Genomic DNA, 23,440 nt, shown 5'->3' on the forward strand with positions numbered 1-23,440 from the left:
AGATAAAGCAGAAGTAGGCCAAATAGTTCCTCAAAACTCAGGGAAAGAACAATGATCATGACTAAAAAGCCCCAGGCCTCAAAGGCTCTTTTGTGCCAGTTTCCCACAGCACTTAATTGTCTAATCTTTCAAATATTTCTCTACCTCCATTTCAAATACTTCCAATGACCTAGCCTCCACAACACTCTAGGTAGAAAATTCCACAAATCCACCACCTTCTTTGAGAAGGAATTTCCTTGCAGCTCAGTTTTAAATTACCACCCCCTTATCTTTTACCTATGTCCCTTCATTCAAGACTCTCCCACTAGTGGAAACATCTCAACATCTACCCCGAAATGCCCCCATAAGATGAACTCACATTCTTCTAAACTCTGAAGAACACAAATCCTACTTCTTTAGTCTCTCGTGAAAGGACAATCCTCTCATCCCAAGACTTAGCCTGGTGAATCTCCTTTGGACTGCCTCACGCACAGTAGTGTAGCGGTTAGCGTAATGCTATTACAGCGCCAGCAACCCGGGTTCAATTCCAGCCACTGTCTGTAAGGAGTTTGTACGTTCTCCCTGTGTCTGTGTGGGCTTTCTCCGGGTGCTCTGGTTTCCTCCCCACATTCCAAAGACATACAGGTTAGGAAGTTGTGGGCATGCTATGTTGGTGCCAGAAGCATGGCGACACTTGTGGGCTGCCCCCAGAACACTCTATGCAAAAGATGCATTTCACTGTGTGTTTCGATGTACATGTGACTAATAAAGATATCTTCTCTTATCCAATACTAATACATTATTTCTTAGGTAAAGGGAACAAAATGGTGCACAGAGATTACTGAATTCACCAACACCCTGTACAATTGTAACAATACTTCCCTATTTCTAAATTCCCGTGCAATAAATGCCAATATGCTGTTTGTCTTAACCACTTGTTTCACCTGCTTGTTAATTTTTTTTTAATTCCTGCACAAGAACACCTAGATCCCTCTGTACTTAACACATTGAGAGCTCTCTCCATTAAGGTATTGGTCTGTCTTTTGATTCCACTTACTAAGGTGCATGACCTCACACTTTCCAACATTAAACTCCATTTGCCAATTTTCACCCACTTAATCTATATCCTATTGCAGAGTCACAAAATACAAAATGCCTTGTCACCTATTTTTGTGTCATCAGCCACTCAGATACTTAACATTCTGCCCCCCTTCCAATTATTAATATACAGGTCATCCCCAGGTAACAAACAGATTCCATTTTTACAGAGGTTCATATATTGATTTTGCCTACAAGTCAAAAAATACACAAAAAAAAATACTCTGTATGGTAACCATACCTCCACAGTATTGTAATGAATGGCATCAAACGCACGCAAATAAGAAACAATTACTAAAAGTGGAGAGAGGAGGTTAGTTCTACCATTGGTAGGAACAAATACAGCTACATATATCTGACTTTTGAATTTAATAATATTATAGGAGTCCACTCATACACAGGGGCGTCCATAAGTCAAACATTCGTAACCCGGGCACAGCCTGTAAATTGTAAACAATTGAGGACCAACAACTGATCCCTTGGACACATTATTAACTCCATCCTTCCAGTCTGAAAAAAAAACTTGTTTATTCCAGCTATTCATTTTCGACGTAATAACCAATCTTCAATCCATGCTAACCCACTTCTCCCAGCACCATAAGCTCTTATCTTGTGCACCAGCCCTTTGAGGCACCTTGTCAATGTCCTCTGGAAATCCAAATACACTGCACCTACAGGTGCCCCTCTATCAACTCTGCTTGCTACATCGTTGAGGAACACTCACGAATTGGTTAAATGTTTTACTTTTCACAAAACCACAGTAAGTTAGTTTATATTAACCTTTCAAATGATTAGCTACTTCTTTGAATATCGGCTCTAGCATCTTACCAACAACAGATGTTGAACTAACTGGCCTTTGGTTGCCCACTTGCTGCCTCGTTCCTTTATTGAACAATGGAGTCACACTTGCTGTTTTCTAATCCAAAAGTAGCTTCTCAAAACTCAACGAGTTTTGAAAATTTTTAATAATCTGAAATATTGAGTTCACATTTCTGATCACCCTGCAACTATATCTCTGTAACAGCTCTTAGATAATATACATAAATCACTATTTGTGCTATCAACTCATCTATCATTTTGCAAATGTTATATGCTTTCAGATAAAGAGCCTCAAGCTTCAACTTTTACAATTTTTACTTACTGTGATTTCATTTTCTGCTCCACACCTTTGCCTATAGTTTCTGCCCTTTCTTTGACTTTCATTCTCCCTCTTTCTATTTTGCACTACTGCTCTCCCATTTCTTTTTGATTTAGAAACTTGCCATCACTAGAATCCTACCACCAACTAGTTTAAAATCCTGTCTTTAAATGTAGGCAATTTGCCAGGAAACTGGTCCCAGCATAGTTCTGATAAAGCCAGTCCCAATGGAACAACGCCCTCCTTCCGTAGTCAGTGCCTCATGAATTGGAACCCATTTCTGCTACACCAAGCTTAGTGTCTCACATTTACTTCTCATATCTTATTTATCCTCTGCCAATTTGCACATAGCTCAAAACGAGATTGTGAATGAGACTACCCTCCTTATGGTCTGCTTTTCAATTTTGCCCCCAGTTTCTCATAATCCCTCAGTAAAACCTCCTTCCTGGTCCTACTTATGTCAAGAATGCCTACATGAACCATTGCAACTGGATTCTCCACCCCCCCCCCCCCCCCCCCCCACCACTTCTCCAACCCAGAAGAAATATCCTTAACCTTGGCATCAGGCAAGCAATAGAGCCTTCAGGACTTTGTTTTTGGCGCAGAGAACAGTGTCTGGGTTCCCAACTATGCTATCCCCTTCCACTACAACATTTCCTCCAGTCCCCACACCCCTACTTGAAATGGTACCCTAGATAATATAGCACTGTGGTGCCGTGTACAGTTTGTACATCCTCCCTGCAGCTCCCATCCTTTCCAAACAGGAAGCAAGAACCTGCTACCAGTTGGACAAATGCAAAGGCCAAAACTCCTCCAGAACTACACTGTCAATCCCTCTACCCACCTCCTGGGCCTTGTGTAACAGCCTCTCAAAAGCTTCACAGGGGCACTTAAGGAGGAAACATGCATGGAATTGAATGCATTGTAAGAGAATGCATTTAATTAATGGTACAATGAGTGTAGAGGAAAACATAGCTCAATTTATTGTACTTCTTATAAATAAAATATATATGTGACATTAAAAAAGCCTTTCCTGCAATCACACAATCAATTTATCAAACTCAAAGGAGTTAATATAAGGGGCGTGACTGCCTCTCAGAACAGTGCCCAGGTAACTCTCCCCCTCCCTGATGTGTCACAGTGTTTGAAGTTTGAATTCCAACTCATTAACCCTGAGCTGAAGTTGCTCAAGCAGCCAACACTTGCTGTAGATTTAGTCACTGATTCCTACTTGTTGCAACTATAGCATTGCCTACCCAGCCATCTCTGTCCTATTTAATTCAGATTGGATTTCAGTACCTTAAGTAGGTACTTCTTAGTTATACTGACATGCCCCAAATTAAAACACAATGATGCTGGAGGAACTCAGCAGGCCAGGCAGAATCTGTGGAGAAAAGCAGGCGGTCAATGTTTCGGGTCAGGACCTATTAATTTATCGTGTTTTTCATCTAGATTCCAGCATCTGCAGTCCTTTGGTTCTCTGTGCCCCAAATTAAATTGGAAGTGACTTGTGGAGGCGGTTGGTGGGGGGGGGGGGGGGGGTGGAGATTCATTAGTTGTCCAACTGCTCTCCGGTGATGTCACACCCTAGCACTAACAAATACAAACAAACTGTACCCAGGTTTGTGTCCCTGCTCTTCTAAACTAAACCCTGCTCCATCTCTGGCCTCCTGCTGCCTCCAAGCTTCTCCTGCTGACGAAGTCTCAGAGTTCCCACTCCTTTTAAGTCTCTCACTGCCACCTCTATCTCTTGGCCCCATTCCAACTAGACTTGACTTTACTAGTTCACAATGCTAGCACTCATTGCAACCGTTTCTCCAAACTACACAAACAAGCTCTCAAAAATAGCTTTGACCCCAAAAATTAAAACCTTATCTTCTGCTCCACAGCTAACTCCATTGCTCAGCAATTAAAATGTCCACCAAAGAGGCCTGTAATTACAGAACTTCAGGAAACAATTGAATATATCATGACAATGAATACAGGAATTAGTAAAGAGAAAAAAATGCTGGAAGTACAGCAAGAAAGTAGATGCAGGAAAATAGGTGTTAATCAATGGTATAATAAACAGTCAAAAGCAGACGTTTGAGGTAAAACAAGGTGGAGGAGTGAGAGACAATGCACAACGCATGTTGGAACAACTCGGTCCTCAACGTAAAACCATAATTTTGTTGTTATTTTTAAATGTACTAATGTTATAATCATTGTAGATCTGTTATGCCATTTACACCTTTCCAGATATAATTGTGTTAGCATCTTGGATTTGGGGGGGGGGGGGGGGTATTGTGGGCGGGAGAACATGTGACATTACATCATGGCAAAATGTACAAAATGCTGAATACATTACTATATCTTATCCCATTATACAGAAATTGGTAGAGTCACTTAATCATACTTTAATCTCAGTATTGCAATTCTCATCTTTTAATCATTTATTTTTTCTGCTCCTATTCCCTTAATTCTTGTTATTTTACCTCAGAGAATAAAAGAACCTAATTGGAAATGGGGATTATACTCTGGTCTTCCCAATAACACCTATTCCTTATGAATGAAGAAAGTAAAATCACCCACTACAGAACACCCAAGCATTTGTCCTACTTTGATGGGAAGGATATTTATGTGCCTAGTCCATTCAGTTTCTGGCCCATGATGACATTGATACTGGAAGATTCAATTACGGTATTGCCATAGAGCATCAGTGTGAAGCAGCTACACACTCCATTGTTTGTGGTGGGCATTGATGAGCAATAGGCCCACAAATATTTGAGCAAGGTTTCTGAATAATTCCGGGTATGTGCAACGAATTGCAAACGGTATCAAAGACTGCAATTACCAATGAAATAACCACATCAAACAACAAATTTCATGTCATACGTCAGTGATAATAACTCGGATTCACCTCAAACATAATAAACAATGGAGAGAAGGTATTATAAGAGACTGCAGATGCTGGAATCTAGAGCAAAAAAACAAACTGCTGGGGGAACTCAGTGGGCCAAGAAGCATCTGTAGAGACAGAGGTATAGTCGATGTTTCAGGTCAATATCCTGCATCAGGACAGAGTGTAAAGCGGAGATAGCTAGTATAGAGGAGAGAAGGTCATTGATTAAACTCATTGATGAGGTAAAGACGATACTTGAACTTTGCACAGTGCCATGAGAAATTCCTGCAGAAGTGTCATGGGATTGGCAACATCTTTCCTCGCTCCAATTGTCACCAAGGCTTCCAACTCTAGTCAGATGTATTCCTGTTAACCTCCTGCCTCCAGATGCTCAGTCAAACTGCCTACATCCCTTTTATCTCAAACATTTTTTAAAATAATTTATCTTTTTTTAATATGCTATTGTAGCGGCTGCTACCGCGATGCGAGAATAAAAACACGAGTCTGCAAGCTGTGGAACAAGACTGATTTATTTACCCACCTTGCGCGGGCCTTTTAAGCCGCACGGTTCCTGCCTTCTGAAAAACGGAAATAATGTACGTAATACGTCATCGAAATCTTTTCACACATGCGGGTTCTCCCCCGTCGCTCGGGGAAGACGAAGGCCCAGCACAATTTTGGGCCCCGCCGCTCCGATGATGCACGCCCCGACCGCTGAGCCAGTTCACCTGCACGGACGATGAGTCGCCACACAGCCGCCCCCCCTCCCCGCCCACCAGAACCGGCGATATGGTCCCCAAAGTTCACGGGCTGTGCTAGCCGTTGCTTAGGTGGTCGGCCTCTGCGTCGCGGTGTTGGGACCTCGACCGGTTGTCGTAGGTCTAAATGGGCCAGTCCATCGTGAAGACTTCTTCCTTGCCCTCAATGTCCAAAATAAAGGTGGACCCATTATTTCTGACGACCCGGAACAGCCCCTCCAGTGGTCGTTGCAACGGTACCCGGGGCGTGCCCCTGCGAATGAAAACGAACTTACAGTCTCAGTTCCATGGGCTCACAGGATGGGGACTGACCATGTCGTGAAGTGGGAATTGGTGCCAAGCTGCCGAGCCTCTCGCGCAGTCTTTCCAGGACTGGCGCAGGTTGTTCCTCTCGCCCCCTAAGGGCGGGTATGAACTCCTCTGGGACGACCAGGGGTGCACCGTACACGAGTTCGGCTGACGAAGTGTGGAGGTCCTCCTTGGGGGCAGTGTGTATGCCGAGCAGGACCCAAAGAAGTTCGTCGACCCAGTTAGGACCTTTCAGGCAGGCCATCAGGGCCGATTTCAGATGGCGGTGGAAATGTTCTACCAACCCGTTTGACTGAGGGTGGTAGGCCATGGTGGTGTGCAGCTGCGTTCCTAGCATGTTCGCTAATGCAGATCATAGGCTGGAGGTAAACTGGGCACCTCTGTCTGAAGTGATGTGGGCCAAAACACCAAAGCGCGAGACCCAAGTTGTGAGCAGTGCCCGGGCGCAGGAATCGGTTGTGATGTCTGAGAGAGGAGTTGCCTCTGGCCACCTCGTTAACCGGTCCACGATGGTAAGGAGGTACTGCACTCCTCTTGAAACTGGCAGGGGACCAACGAGGTCGATGTGAATGTGGTCGAACCTTCTACGGGTAGGCTCGAACTGCTGTGGCGGGACCTTGGTGCATCGTTGGATTTTTGATGTCTGGCAGCGTGGACAAGTCTTGGCCCACTCACTGACCTGTTTGCGCAGGCCGTGCCAGACGAACTTGCTGGCAACTAGTCAGACAGTCGATCTGATGGATGAGTGTGCCAATCCGTGTACCGAGTCGAAAACGCATTTCCGCCAGGCTGCAGGAACTATAGGGTGGGGCTGACCAGTTGCAACATCGCACAGGAGGGTCCGCTGACCTGGGCCAACTACGAAATCTTGGAGCTGCAGGCCTGAGACTGCGGTTCTGTAGTTGGGCAGCTTGTTGTCAGCTTGCTGTGCGTCAGCCAGGGCCACGTAGTCTACACCCAGGGATAGGCTGTGGATGGTCGGTCTGGAGAGTGCGTCAGCAACGACATTGTCCTTTCCGGAGACATGTTGGATATCCGTTGTGAACTCGGAAATGTAGGACAAATGTCACTGCTGGCGGGCTGACCAGGGATCGGAGATCTTAGAGAAGGCGAAAGACAATGGCTTCTGGTCAGTGAACGCGGTGAAAGGCCTGCCTTCTAATAAGTACCAGAAATGCCGGATTGCCAGGTACAGCGCTAGTAGTTCTCAATCAAAAGCGCTGTATTTGAGTTTGGGTGGCCTAAGGTGCCTGCTGAAAAACGCCAAGGGTTGCCAACGGCCTTCAATTAGTTGTTCCAGTACCCCACTGATCGCGATGTTGGATGCGTCCACCGTGAGGGCCGTTGGGATGTCTGTCCCGGGGCGTACCAGCATCGCGGCGTCTGCTAGGTCTTCTTTGGCCTTAACGAAGGCAGCCACAGCCTCGACGTCCCAGGCGATGCCCTTGCCCTTGCCAGACATCAGCGAGAACAAAGGGCGCATGATACAGGCTGCTGCAGGGATGAAACGATGGTTAAAGTTGACCATCCCAACGAACTCCTGCAGGCCTTTGACCATGTTGGGATGGGCAAAATGGCGGATAGCGTCTACCTTGGCGGGTAGGGGTGTTGCTCCCTCGCTGGTGATTCTGTGGCTGAGGAAATCGATAGAGTCGAGTCCGAATTGGCACTTGGCTGGGTTGATAGTGAGGCCAAAATCACTGAGGCGGGAGTACAGTCGGCAGAGGTGGGAAAAGGTGTTCTTGGCAGGTATGGCTGGCGACGAGGGTGTCATCTAAGTAAATGACCACGAAGTCCAGGTCGCAGCCTACTGCGTCCATCAGCCGCTGGAAGGTCTGCGCGGCGTTCTTAAGGCCAAACGGCATTCGAAGAGGCCAAATGGAATGATGAGCGCAGTTTTGGGGACGTCGTCAGGGTGGACCAGGATTTAGTGGTATCCCCGGACGACGTCCACCTTGGAGAAGATGTGGGCCCCGTGTAGGTTTGCCGCGAAGTCCTGGATATGAGGGATGGGGTAGCGGTCTGGGGTAGTGGCATCGTTCAGCCTGCAGTAGTTGCCGCAGGGCCTCCACCCGCCGGTAGCTTTGGGGACCATGTGCAGGGGGGGGAGGCCCAGGGTCTGTCTGACCTGTGAACGATCCCCAGCTCCTCCATGCGGCAGAACTCCTCCTTTGCCAGGCTGAGCTTGTCTGGAGGTAGTCGTCGTGCTTGGGCGTGAAGGGGTGGCCCTGTCGTAGTGATGTGGTGCCACACCCAATGTTTGGGCATCGAATTCGTGAACTGAGGTGCCAGAACCAATGGGAACTCGGCTAGGAGCTTGGTGAACTCGTTGCCAGACAGGGAAACGGGGTCCAGGCACAGGGCTGGTAGGTTGGCTTCTCCCAGAGAGTAAGTTTGGAAGGTTCTGGAGTGCACTAGCTGTTTCCCTTGCAGGTTAACTAACAGGCTGTGGGCCCGGAGGAAGTCGGCTCCCAGGAGTGGCTGGGCGATGGCAGCAAGGGTAAAGTTCCAGGTAAAACGGCTGTCGTCAAATTGTAATTGGACTGTACGGGTACCGGAAGTCTGTATCATTGTGCCATTTGCAGCTTTGAGGGCAGGTCCCTGTTGCCTGCTACAAGCGTCGCAGCCAGTCAGGGGTAAAACACTGACCTCTGCTCCAGTATCGACAAGGAAACGACACCCGAACTGCTTGTCCCAAACGAATAGGAGGCTGTGTTGGTGGCCAGCCGCTGTAGCCATCAGCAGCGGCTGGCCCTGGCGTTTCCCTGAAACTTGCAGGGTGGGCGGCATCGACGGGCCTCCGCGCCCCACCTCTGATGGTAGGAACACAGCTGGTCGTCAGTGTCATCGTCTGTGTTTCTGGGGTGTGGTCTCTCGGCTGCCGGGACTGGTTTAGGTAGGCATTGGGCACACGGTCTGGCGATTTGGCCGACGGACAAACTGCTCTCGCGCTTGGCCTTTCTCAGGACATCTACCCAGGCAGCTACCTCACGTGGGTTGCTGAAGTCAGCGTTGGCCAACAGCAGGTGAATGTCGTCGGGCAGCTGTTCAAGGAAGGCCTGCTCGAACATCAGGCAGGGCTTGTGTCCCTCAGCCAAGGACAGCATCTCGCTCATCAGGGCCGATGGAGATCTGTCCCCCAGGCCGTCGAGATGAAGCAGGCGGGCTGCGTGCTCACGACGGAAGAGGCCGAAGGTCCGAATGAGAAGGGTCTTGAAAGCCGGGTACTTGCCTTCCTCCAGAGGAGACTGGATGAAGTTTCTGACCTGGGCTGCTGTCTCCTGGTCCAGGGAGCTGACCACGTGGTAGTACCGTGTGGAGTTGGAGGTGATCTGTCAAAGTTGGAACTGGGCTTCGGCCTGGTTGAACCACATGTGGGGCCAAAGCATCCAAAAGATGGGCAGCTTGAGTGCCACTGCGTTGTCGTTCATTGTGTCGGTCCAAAATCCGTTTGGACCATCGGGCTATGTAGCAGCCGCTACCACGATGTGAGAATAAAGACACGAGTCTGCAAGCTGTGGAACAAGGCTGATTTATTTACCCGCCTTGCGTGGGCCTTTTAAGCCGCGCAGTTCCCGCCTTCCGAAAAACGGAAATGACGTACGTGCTACGTCATCGAAATCTCTTCACGTGCGGGTTCTCCCCCATCGCTCGGGGAAGATGAAGGCCCAGCGCCATCTTGGGCCCTGCCGCTCCGACGACACGCGCCCCGACCGCCGAGCCAGTTCGCCTGCATGGACGATGAGTCGCCACACTATGCCTTTTATCCCAGATTACTCACGTGCTGTAAATTTAAAAATAATTTCCTGTTTAAAGACACAGATAATCCAAGGAAATTGATAAGACTAGCCTTGCATTGGAGAGTATGGCCTGATCTCCTTCGTCCAATAAATGATGCAGTTATGACATTAGCAATAGTTCTGTATTAATGTCTGAAGCCAAGTGGCCCTGGCAGAACCCAAACTGAGCATCTCCAAAACAGGTCATTGGTGAGCAAGTGATATTTGGCAATGTGATTAATGACTCCATCATTTGATGATAAATGGAGTGAGCCAAAAGGGAGGTGATGCATCTGGGTTAGTCTTTTTGTGCATTGCTCACATCAGTATAATTTTCCACAGTCGGGTAGATGCCACAAAGATTTTCTCTGGTAATTACAATTGGGATGGGTACAATTGGCTTCAGTAAATAGAAACACTGCTAAATACTAAGCTATGCCTAGATGTGTATGTGCAAACGATGACTAAGGACAGTTCTGTCGGGCTGCACCACCAGCAAAAAGCCTGCTACCCCAGACATGAATAACCACCCTCTCTATGCCAAATCTCAATTAAATATAAACATACGATTACAACCATAAATAAAACATTTCCACAAAGCAATAAAGGCTGATTTGATACACAAAAACTTTTAGTTAAGTCTTTAAAAGTTAAACACCATTCACTTTGTTAAAAGAGAATGAGAAACAAACTGCTGTGAACAACCTGCTACTAAAGGGAAACATTCCATTTGGCCTCTTTATTGCTTACTGCACCTGCACATTGGCCTTCCACGACTAGTGCACAAGCACATACAGGTCCCTTTGAAATCAACACGACTGAATCTCTACCATTTACGTACACATGACCTCACACTTCTCCATATTTTATATTCCACCTGCTACATTCTTGCCCACTCATTCAGTTTGCCCATATCCTCTTGAAGCTTCACTAACCACCTCATCTGCACCAGAGTCAATTTTCCCACAAAACAGTTTCTACAGCAATTACTGACACTTGGGAATCAAGTGTTCCAAGTTCCACTGGGAAGTACGCAACATCCAATACATTACCGTTTCATTCACCGTGAAACATCAGTTTCCTCATGCGATCCAAAATAGAAATCACCTTCTGCAGATTTTGCTTTTATAGTGTTGCTTCAACCTTGGTTCAGGCCAAGGCAAGAGCAAACATTTGGCCCTGATAGACTAAAAAACACAGTATGATGCAGCAAGATCCTTCTTGCACAACCTTTTCATCAAGATACAGAAACATCACAATCATTGTTCAGTGTTTAAGTCATTCAAGTATGCATTGTTCCTTTTGTTTTGCAATATTTATTTTGTAATTTATAGTTTTTTTTAAAATGTCTTTGCACTGCTGCAAAACAAATTTCACATCATACCAGACAATGATAATAAATGTGATTCCGATTCTGCCTTAATAGTCAATTGAAAAATTGGTCATTTTGCTTTAGAACAATGAGTTTTCTTTGTTTCACCTTGTCCAAGTTCAGTTGATTAAGGCACAGAAATAATGCAATGAATTCCATTTTTGTCATTTTGCCACAACTCACCATCTCCCATGCATCTTTAAGCTAGACATAAAAGTGTAATATCACCACTGCTTCTCTTACAACTCCAGAGAACCAGTATCATCAGGTTTGCCACTGTTTGCTTTAACACTACCAATAGGATTTCATCTTTCATTAAAGTGCTAAAAGGGCTTTAAGCCAAGAAACAAACAACATAAAAAGGAAACTGAAATGGAACTGACATTCAAGTTTCAGTTCAGGGTGATTTGATAACACAACCTCAATTTGACATCAAATCCAAAAGTAGGCAGTTCAGATTTACCAGTCCTGATGAAGGGTCTTGGCCCAAAACATTGATTGTCCATTTCCCTCCATAGACGCTGCCTGACCCACTGAGTTCCTCCAGCTACTTTGTGTGTTGCTCCAGATTTCCAGCATCTGCAATCTCATGTCTCCAACTTAGATTTCATTTGGTACAGTGCTGAAAGGTCAGCTTTGATAAAATACTCAAGTAAGAAAGAGATACATTCTTCTGAATCAAGACAAAAACTCCGGCCTTACTGCCTATAAATTGATAAAGCTCATTATATCTAACCAGCACCTTCTGTGGTGAAAAAGTTGCCCCTCAGATTTCTCTCTACTGACCTTAAACCTATATCCTCTAGTTCTAGGCACCTCTACTCATGAAGAAAGACTATCTACCCTATCTATGCCCCTCGTAATATTATAAACTTCTATAAGGTAGGGATTGATTGGGAAGAGTCAGCATGGTTCTAATCCTCCTATGCTCCAGTGAGGGCAAACACAGCCGATCCACTTCTCCTTCAATCTCTACTGCAATTTTTCTAATGTTATCACGGCCTTCCTGTAGTGTGGCAACCAGAACCATAGACAATTCCCCAAGTGCAGGACTAATCAATATATCATATAGCCACAACATGACATCCCAACTCTTACACTCAATGCCTTTAACTGTGATGGCAAATAATCAGGAAGGCAAATAATCAAGGTACCCTCTGCCTCCTATTACCAAACCAATTTTGGATCCAGATTGCCAACTCACCTCGGATCCAATGCATTTCAACCTTCTGGATCTGTCTACCATATGTGACCTTGTCAAAGCCCTTGCGACAAGTTAACACATACCACACCTACTGCCCTGCCTTCAATTTCCTCAGTTACCTCAAAAACAAAATTGAGCAAGATTTGAGAGACTGGATTATCTTATTTAAAACCATGCTGACTCCACCTAATCAGTCCTCACATTTCCAAGTGAACACAAATCCTGTGTGTTAGAATTTCTTCCAATAATTTCCCTACTACCGATCCAAGGCCCGTATTTTGTGGCTTATCCCTACTGTCTTTCTGGTATGTCACCTAAGTCTAAAGATGCAAAAATCTCCATCAGGGCCCCAGCGACCTCCTCCCTGGCTACCGACAGCATCCTGGAATAGATCGTGTCAGGCCCTGGGAATTGATGTATCTTAACATGTGTCAACTCCTGATACAAACATGTTTCAGAATGTCAGCATACCCCTCCCTTAACTTTCCATCCTCCTCCCTGGTAAATACAATAAATAGTGTTCATTTCAGACACCACTCATATTCCCCTTCCCCAAAAAAATAATAATTTTGCACAAGAATCAGAACCAACATTAACACACTAGAGCAAACACATTTCATGGAATATATAAATTCAATAACTACAAACTGCTAATAAGATATCAACAAGATTCCCTGGTTCCTTGAATGAAAGTATTTAAATTAAGACTTAAGAATTTAGTGCAAATACATAAAATATTGCAATCAAAAGACAAATACTCTCATTCCAAATAAAACAAATTAATGTTTAAAAACATTTGTTCTTCCTAAAACAACAGCACCAACTAATGTAATACTTTACTCATTCAACATAGCTTTGTTGTCAATATACCAAATACGTTGTATTATAATACTAAAATTAACCAGAACTTTATTGAAGGGCAAAGAGAAAAGCAAATACTACAAATATGATTTTTTTTTTAAAATGCTGAAAATATTTAGTAGGTTAAACAGCATCCGTGGAAGAAGTATTAATGTTTCAGGTCCATGACTTTTCATCTGAATTAGATATTAGTTTTCTTTTCTGAAGTGTAGTATCAGGAGACCTTATAATGCAAATCTAATCAGTCATACTGACAAAAATTAATTTAGAAACGCTGATAATACGCCCAACAATAGCTCTCTGTCGAACCAGTTCCCTTGACACTTCCTCGCAATATTCTAGGCCTATGTGCAGTAATATGGCAACATTACCAGCCTTTGCAACAAGTACACCTGCATCTCGACCCAAATGGTTATTCTGTCACAACTACCCACAGCAATTTATTTTTACGAGCACCAAGACATGGAAACAGAGGGGTGGGCGGGGAACAGCGGACCATCCAAATACAGGAAGCACGTAGCCTAATGAAACATTTCAACCTGCAAGACACTGCGACCAGTAACAGGCGATGCGAGATCGACCCGAAACTCTTGCGCGGAAAGCGCAAAAACCGCAAATCATCAGCAATGTGCACAAAAAAAAACAAAGCAAGAAGCCTCCACTTCGATGGACTTATCTCAACCGAATGAGACCGATCTCAACAGAATGAGACCCATCTCAACAGCCGCCAATATTCACCTTGCCCCTCTCGGTCTCTCACTCGAGAGGCATTGTGCAAAAATAACACAGAAACGATGCGGCGGGGAGGCAGTGCAGGTGCAACTACTTACAATGTACTCCCGGACCTGGCTGTGAAAGTTTTGTTCTCTGATTGTCACATCGTCGGCGTCCATCCTTCACTCAAGCTTAACATTCAAGTCAACGACAAAAATAAAGGCCACATAACAAGCGATTGAGAACCAACTACATTCACGGCGAGGCGACGCTGGAGCAAAGACACACAACCACCGGCACCGTATTTCAAACGGCAGCGCAACGCCGAGACCGTCACATCCCCCCCTCCATCACTGCGCGACAGCAGCCTAAGGCAGTAACGATCCCCTCCATAGGCTGACCGCTCCCGCAAGATAACAGCACCCCGCTAAATCCCATCCACCGATAGGTTAGACGTGGCATCAACCTAACTTGTCGGGAGCGGAGGTGGGATAAACAGGAAAAAACGAAAGGCGAAGGATGATTGATGTGCACAACAACCAATGAACATGGAGAAGTGCTTGGAGACTGATCGCCAATCGAACCAATAGTGGTTTAAAATTGCTAAGAGGGGCGGTATTTATTGGAGAGTCAAGTTAGGATGTACCCGTCCAACGACTTTTTTTTAAATTGCTCATGGCGGTTCTCGTGGGTTGCCGCGGCCGTGGATTCACTTTTAAATCACGTTGCGTGGAGTTTTAACCACGTGTAACTGCGATTGTAAAGGCGTTGCAAATAAATATTTACGTGCGCGGGTTTTGTTTTATTTTGGCAAGGAGTGGTTTTGGTCGGCGATGAAGGGGAAGAGACGGCGGCGCGGCCCCGGCACCTTGAAGCAGTTTCAAGAAGCGATCGAGCGGTTCGTGGGAGAGGCGGAGGCGGCGGCCGAACCGGAGCAAGCAGGGGCTCGGCTCCAAGGTTCCGGCCTCGGGCCGAGCAGGCCGAAGAGTCGGAAGGAGATGAGGAAGGAGCAGAGGGTGCTGAAGAAGCGCAGGATGAGAGACTATTATCATAGGAAGTACCTGAACCCGAGCCCCGAGGAAGCTCCGGAGAGCGGCGTGAAAACACCGGCTCCGAAAGAGAAATCGGGCGAGGGAGATGGTGAAGGACTCGGGTCTCGCCAGGAAAAGAAGAAGAAGAAGAAGGCGACATCAGTCTCGGCCAAGTCCACCGGCCATGGTAAAGGAAGATCCCCAGCCAAAGTCAAGAGCAAGCAAGCCCGGAGACTGGGCTTGCTGGAGGCCAACCAGGAGGAGGAGAGGGAGATCAAGAGGTTGGAAAAAGCCTTGGGACTGAACAAGAGGAAAAATAAAACTACCATCCCACAGGCCTTCGCCCGGGATGGTTTGGATTATATCTTAGGGATTGTAGAGCCGGGAGCCGCTGCTTCCATGTCAGGCTTGTATGAAGAGAGTGACGATGAGATGGGCGCACTGCAAGAGGAGCTGATGAATGAGGAGGCCGACAGTGACCTGGGTCAGTCCGATGATGAACAGATGTCAGAAGCGGGTTCGTGCCCGTCCGACACTGATTGTATGAAGGAAGATGATGATCTGATGGCAGTGACAGCATCTCCCAACCAGGATTTTGATCAATCCAGTGATGACGCTGACGAAGGTACCCAGCCAAGTCAACCAACACTTGAAGACGAACGGGTATTTCAATACAATTATTGTCATGTATGCCCAAAATGGGCAGGAGTTGTGAAAGTTGTTGACTAATTTAAAACTTTTTTGGGTTTCTTCCCTGGAATACTTCAAGAATCTGTTACTTATCGAAGTCCAGTAATAATTTCATGCTATAACTTTTCATTCATTTTCCATAGTCTTTGTGTTGAGCAACTTTTCCTTAATTTTTTTAAACCTAATTTCCTTTAAATTTCCCTTTCTCCCCTCTACTATTCTTATTCAATTTACCCATCATACTTATTTCCTCCAATCATACACATTTTACACATTACCTTGATCTTGCCCTTTTGTTTTGAAGATATTTGTGAGGTCCTGTCAGGTTCCCTTGACCCACTGCCCTCATTACAACAAAGAAACAGAGAGAGAGACAGCACAGAAACGGGCCCTTTCAGCCCTCTGGGTCCATGCCAACCAAAAACCACCCATCTAAAACTAATATTCCATTAGTCCCATTTCTTTTTGTCTGCATCAGCTCTTCCCAGATTCTACCACTCATCTGAACACTAGGGACAATTTAGAGAGGCCAGTTGTCCTACCAACATCTTTGGGACATGGAAGGAAACACAAAGTCACGGAGGGAATGTGCCAACTCCACACGGACTGAATCCGAAGTCAGGATTGAACCTGGCTCTCTGGTGCTGTAAGGCAGTGACGCTACTGGCTGTGCTGCTGTCACAATGAAGAAGGTCATTTGGCAATTGTGTTTGTGATGGTCTTTTGGAAGAACAGTTATGATTAATTCCAGCTGCTGACATTTTGTGTATAATTGCATCATAATCATATAGAAAAGAGAAACCAAAGGGTACAAGTACATAGTTCCCTGAAAGTGGCGACGCAAATAGTTAAAGTGGTGAAGAAGGTGTACGGCATGCTTTCCTTCGTTGAACAGGGCAACGAGTACAAGAATTAGAAATTCATGTTACAGCTGTATAGGACGTTGGTAAGACTGCATCTGGAAGATTGTGTGCAGTTCTGGTTGCCATACTATAGGAAGGATGTGATTAAGCTTAAGAGGGTGCAGTGAAGATATGTAAGGATGTTGATGGAACTGAAGGGTTTGAGCTGTGAGGAGAGACTGGATAGGCTGGGACTGTTTTCCCTGGAGGCAGAGGGTATCTTGGAGGTTTATAAAATCATGAAGGGCTCAGTTAAGGTGGATAGAGTCATGAGTGCCATAGAACAGAAACAGGCCCTTTGGTCCATCTAGTCCATGCCGGCCTGGTTTTCAGCCTAGTCCCATCTACCTGCACCCAGACAATAACCCTCCATACCTCTCTCATCCATGCACCTATCAAAACTTCTCTTAAATGTTACAATTGAACCCGCACCTACCACTTCCACTGGCAGCTCATTCCACACTCGCACCACCCTCTTAGTTTCCCCTCAGATTCCCCTTAAATATTTCGCCTTTCACCCTAAACCTATGACCTCTAGTCATAGATGGTCAGTCTTTTTCCCAGGGCAAGGAAATCTAAAACTAGAGGGCATGAGTTTAAGCTGAGAGTGGAAAAATTTTAAGGTGACCTGTTATAATCACTGTTACCTGGATGGTCTCCTACTGGAATACAGTTCCATTGTCAATAAAAATACTCTCTGGTGCACAATTCAGAAATTGTTCACCCTCTTTGTCCTTTATCCTGTTAAATTTCAAATCATTCAATAAATCCTGGATTTTTTTTCCATCCCATTATTAGCAAGACAAACTTTTCTATGGTCTCTTTTCACTGTGACCCACACCCAGTGCTCTCTGGCCACACCATGTTGGAAGCCAAATATTCATAATATTATTTTTAATTCTTAAAAACTGCTCTTGTTGCTTTAAATAATTAAAAATAACAAAAAAATCGGAAACGAAATTTTTTAATTGCTTAAAGTATATTCAAGCACAAATAATTAGAAACATTGTGTAACTGAGGTTACCACTTCCTTCCTAATTTCAAGACTAAAATTGCCATTTAAATGAGTAGGGATTCTGATCCTACGCCAGGTCTTGGTGGTGTAAGATCTTGGAGATGAAATCTCCAGCATTCGACTTGGGAAACTTGTCATGTTTTAGCATTACAGCTGTGCTCCATATAGAAGCCCAGCAGTAGAGTTTAATTGATCCTCCACTTGTAGTGAATCTGCATACATTTAGGAGTATTGGATAAGTAGTTAAACAACAGTGTTTCTCTTTGGAACCATCAATCAGAGTCAGGCTGAGTTGGCCCAATGTTTCCTGATATTTTGCCCTGTTTGACTGAGAGATATGAGACAATTTGGTGTGTTATTTGGGATTATTATCTTTTTTTGTCCTATCCAGTCCAATGCTGGGCTTTGTTTCTGGGGGTGAGAGTTAAATAAACCCATTCATGTTCAAAGTTGAGTTTATTGTTATCTGCACAAGTACATGTATGCACAGGTGCAATGAAAAACTTACTTGCAGCGGCATCACAGGCACATAGCATCATATAAGCAGCATTCACAAGAAAAACATAATTTAAATATAAATTATACACTTTTTTAAACAAGAAAGAACACAATTGGAACAAAAAAAAGTCTATTTTGGTGCAAAGTGGTCATAGTATATGATAGCCTTACAATGTATAAAACTTCTTGATAAAACTAGGAGAGAAATGTTCACTTGCATACAAAGTCAGAACTCCATTCTCAACAATGGAGCATATCAAAATACATGACATATTTAATTCTAAAAAAGAATTTAAATCTCAATATGATTCTGCTATTTGGGCATCTAATTCAACATGTGCAATCCATGAGGGAATCTTGCAAAGTAAACTTTTCTTAATTGGATTTGAATGTTGAATTTATCCCTAACAGGTATTTAAGAAAAAAATTTTAGATTATACTCTGGAGGGAGGGGGAAATGGGGAGGGACATACAGTACACCTCAGCTGGTACAACATGTTCAATCATTTCTTATAGGACCAAAGATCAAACGATGGCACTGTTTTGGGAAAATATATTCCTCCACAATTACGTGAATTGTCTGAAACTGTGACAGCAAAAAAGAAAGAAGAACTTGCAAGACTGAGGAAGACTGTAAAAGGACTTCTGAATAGGTATAGATATGAACACTCTGTAGTGGTGCTTTTAGACAGTAGAGAATTTTATTTTAGAAATAAAAAATGCTGCTTTGAGCCCAGATCTTGCAACGGTTTTTGATTTCAAATAAAGTTAGCAATCTGAAGTCATAGCAACAGCAAGGAAATGGGCCCTTTGGACCAACTCATCCATGCGACTGAGATGCCAATCTACATTGATCGCATTTTCAAAGTCAAGTCAAAGTTGAATTTATTGTCATATGCACAAGTACATATATACATGGGTGCAATGAAAAGCTTGCTTGCAGTTTACTTATTTTCCTTTATTTGACCCATATCCCTCTCCTTTCCATGTACCTGTTCAAATGCTTTTTAAATGCTGTGATTGTACTTGCCTCTATTACCTCACCTGTCAGCTTGTTCCATATACCCACTACCCTCTGTGGAAAAACTTACCCCTCAGGTCTCCTAAAAATTTCCCCTCTCACCATAAACTATGTCCTTAATTTTGGGCTCTGCTACCCTTGGAGAAAGACTAACTATCTACTGTACTTATGCCTTAATAATTCTATAAACCTGATCCTCCTGCACTCCAGTAAGAACCATCCCAGCCTATTCAATCTCTCCTTGTAACCAAAGCTGTCCATTCCAGCCAACATCCTGGCAAATCTCTAATGCACTCTTTCTAGTGCTACCACATCCTTTCAATAGTGTAGTGACCAGAACTGCACACAATATTCCAATGTCTTGAGAGCTGCAACATGATGTCCCAACTCTTATACTCCATCAACCTGCCCAAGAAGGCAAACAAGAAAGCTAAATGCCTTCTTCACTCTCCTATCCAGTTGTGTTGCCACTTTCAGGCAGCTCTGAACTTGCAGCTCAAGGACCCTCTGTACATCAATGCTTCCAAGATCTCTGATGTATACTGTATTTAATCAGCCAGTGTTAGATGACTTAAAATGCATTACCTCACACTTGTGTGGACTAAGTTCCAGCTGCCACCGGTCTGCCCAACTTTCCAGCTGATCTATGTTCCTCTGTATCCTCGCTATCTACAACACTACCAATCTTCATGTCATCACCAACCTTGCTTATCAGACGACAGACATTCTCATCCAAGTCATACGACAAACAACAAAGGTCCCAACACCGATCCATGCGGTACACCTCTAATTACAGACTTCGAGTCAGGAAAAATGACCTTCCACCAGTACGTTCTGCATCCTGTCACCAAACCAATTTTGAATCCAGTTTGTCAAAACACCTTGGATCCCATGTGCCCTAATGTTCTGGACCAACCTACTGTCAAAAGTCTTACTAAAGTCCATGTATACCACATCTACCATCTTGCCTTGATCAATTTTCTAAGTAACCTCCTCAGAAAACTCAAACATCTGTGAGGCAGGATTTCCCATACACAAAATCATGCTGACACCACCCCCACACCCCAAACAGTCCTTTGTCCGCAATCACCTTCCTTGCTTCAAGCATTTCAGTTTTAATCAAACACGTAAACATGGGACTATATGCAAAATTCACTTGAGGATGTAGAAGGATGGTGTTTTCTAAATGGCAAAGAGTTGGAAGCATTTGCGATCCATAGTGACTTAACGGTTCATATTCATAGTATTGTTTCTGTCTTACTAAATCTAGAGATGCTACCTGAATGGCTAAGTGTTTCCAACATATTTTGTTCTTAAAATTAATATGCATTATAAATATTTGAACTGCTACAAAAATTTACTACAAATATTGTAGTAAACCTTTAAAGACCAATAACTTCCGTAACAAATTGGCTAATTTCAATGTTTTAGAAGCTTTAAGGATGTTTTGTAAGGGAAATGGTTAATCTGGAAGACATTGTTTGATTCTGAACATGATGGGTCTTGTCATCCAGTTTAGTATAAAATAAAAACAGAAAATGCTGCAAATACTTGGGTCACACAGCATATAAGGAGAGAGAAATTCAGTTAATATTTCACATTGATGACTTTTCATCAGAACTAGGTTAACTGTTTCTTTCTCCACAGATCTGCCTAACCTGCTGAGTGTTGCCAGCATTTTCGATTGTTATTTCAAATCACCAGTACCTGCAGATTTTTTGCTTTTCAACCAATATAATTTGATATTCTTAGCAAGCTGAAAAAATCATTACTAGAGTGACTTACTTGGTTAAATGACTTATAAAGCTTAAATAACTTAAGCCATTTATTCAGTTAAATTTGAAATATTTTCAGGAAATGATAGGCATTAGACTGTAAGATAGATTTTGTATTTCCTTTACAGAATATCTTAAAGAGGAAGGGTGAACAGCCAGAGGTCGTGGTTCATCTTGATACCAATGACATTAGTAGAAAGACGGACGATGTTCCAGAGGCAAGTGTTTAGGGAGTTAAGAAAGATATTAGAAGGCAGGATCTCAAAGTTATTAATATCTGGTTTATATCATTGTCACATGTTTTGAGCATAGGAATAGGAAAAGTAAAGCAGATTATTGACTTGGCTGGAGAGGTGATGTAGGAGGGGAAGGCTTTAGATTCCTGAGGAATTCAGACCATCTCTGGAGGAGATGGAACCTTTACAAACAAGATGAGCTGCACTTCAACAGGAATGGGACCAATATCCTCATGGGTTTGCTAGTGTTGTTGGCAAAGAGTTGGTAGAATCAGAAGGGGAAAAGACTGAACAGGAAATAGAAAATTTTTACAAAATACCACATACAGAAGTGGAAGTGCTGGCAGTTTTAACCACATTAGAAAAGAGGAGGTGCTGGCAGCCTTAAACCACATTAAGGTGGATAAATGCCTGGGGCCTGACCAAGTGTAGATTAGAACATTGTGGGAAGGTAGAGAAGAAATTGTAGGGGCCCTGGCAGAGATATTTACATCATCTTTAGCCACGGTTGAGGTACTGGAGGACTGGAGGGTGGCAAATGTTGTGCCTTTATTTAAAATGGGCTGTAAGGACAAGCCAGGGAACCACTGGCCAGTGAGCCTAACATCAGTGGTAGGAAACTTACTGGAGAGAATTCTGAGAGAAAGGATCTACCAGCATTCGGAAAGGCAAGGACTGATTACAGATAGTTAGCGTGGCTTTGTACATGGGAAATCAAATTTGACGAAGAGGATTGATGAAGGCAGGGCAGAGAATGTTATCTACATGGACTTTAGCAAGGCCTTTGACAGGATCCCACATGATAGGCTAGTCCAGAAGATCAGATCACATGGGATCCAGGGTGAGCTAGCCAATTGGATACAGAATTGGCTCGATGACAGGAGTCAGAGGGTGGTAGTGGAGGGTTGTTTTTCAGGTGGGACCAGTGGTGTGCCACAAGGAACGGTGCTGGGTCCACTGTTGTTTGTCATCTATATTAACAATTTGGATGAGAATAGAGTTAGTAAGTTTGTGAATGATTCCAAAATTGGTGATATAGTGGACCGTGAAGAGGGTTATCTAAGATCTAGATCAACCGGGGAACTGGGCCAAAGAATTGCAGATGGAGGTTAACTTGCACAAGTTCAAGGTGTTGCACTTCGCTAAGTTGAACAAGGGCAGGACTTACACAACCTTTGAGAGTGTTGTAGAACAGAGACACCAAGGGGTACAGGTACGTAGTTCCCCAAAAATGGAGACACAGGTAGACAGGGTGGTGAAGAAGGCATATGACACGCTTGCCTTCATTGGTCAGGGCATTGAGTACAAGACATTGGTGAGACCACACCTGAAATGTTGTGTGCAGTTCTGGTTGTGATTAAGCTAAAGAGAGTACAGAAAAGATTCACAAAGATGTTGTTGGGGCTGTTGGGCTGAATTATTAAGGATAGGCTGGGACTTGTTTCCCTGGAGCATACGAGGCTGAGGGGTGACCTTATGGAGGTAAATAAAATCATGAGGGGCAAAGAAAAAGTGACGGTCACAGTCTTTATCCTCAGGATAGGGAAGTCTAAAACTAGATGGCATAGGTTTAAGGTGAGCGGGAAAAGATTTAAAAGAGACACAGAGGTATATGGGTATGTGGATCAAGCTGCTAGAGACAGCTGTAGGATAGATACAATTACAATGTTTAAAAGGCATTTAGACAGGTCTTTGGGTAGGAAAGATTTGGAGGGATATGGGCCAAATGCAGTCAAATGGACTAGCCCTGGCAGACAACTTGGTCGGCATGAATGTGTTGGGACGAAGGGCCTATTTCCAAGCTGTATAACTCTCCGACTCTATGACTCTAAAGTAGAGGTTTGACTAAGGGGATATTCAGGAAGGAAACCCCTGAATAATGCAGAACAGTGACTGCCAGAGTACAGTATATTGGGAAGGAACAAAGTGTGTTGGGAAGAGACAGAGTGCACTAGCAAATAAAGTCAGAGTTAGGAAAAATGATAAAATTAAAAGAAAAAAGTGAAAAAAAAATGAAGATGAGAATTGCGTGGCTACGAAGAAGGGACTGGAAGTGGAACTAGTGAATTACTTTGGTGGAGAGGCAGCTCCTCCTATGCTGTTACCACTGAGAACTAATAGAAGAAATCTTTTAATTTGGGTTTGGGAATGCAAATGGAGTTGTAATCTGTACAGCAAA

The 23,440-nt window shown here is 44.1% G+C and overlaps 2 protein-coding genes across 3 annotated transcripts in view; one reads left to right on the forward strand and one right to left on the reverse strand.

Moving 5' to 3' along the window:
• Positions 1–14,561, reverse strand: part of lmbr1 (limb development membrane protein 1) — a 167,728-nt gene extending 153,167 nt beyond the window's left edge. Inside the window, exon 1 of one of the 2 annotated variants that reach the window (XM_052016196.1) lies at positions 14,210–14,561. In XM_052016196.1, coding sequence (XP_051872156.1) covers positions 14,210–14,272 — 63 coding nt within the window. In that variant the 5' untranslated portion in view covers positions 14,273–14,561. The remainder of the gene's footprint in view (positions 1–14,209) is intronic. The other variant, XM_052016197.1, reaches the window with a different exon arrangement.
• Positions 14,562–14,741: 180 nt separating this feature from the next.
• nom1 (nucleolar protein with MIF4G domain 1) overlaps positions 14,742–23,440 on the forward strand; it is a 45,497-nt gene continuing 36,798 nt past the window's right edge. The window contains exons 1-2 of the mRNA XM_052016194.1: positions 14,742–15,787; positions 18,746–18,882. Of these exons, the coding sequence (XP_051872154.1) occupies positions 14,927–15,787; positions 18,746–18,882 (998 nt within the window). The 5' untranslated portion in view covers positions 14,742–14,926. The remainder of the gene's footprint in view (positions 15,788–18,745; positions 18,883–23,440) is intronic.

This window comes from Pristis pectinata, chromosome 5 (assembly GCF_009764475.1).
Source record: "Pristis pectinata isolate sPriPec2 chromosome 5, sPriPec2.1.pri, whole genome shotgun sequence".
In the NCBI taxonomy this organism is placed as follows: Eukaryota; Metazoa; Chordata; class Chondrichthyes; order Rhinopristiformes; family Pristidae; genus Pristis; species Pristis pectinata.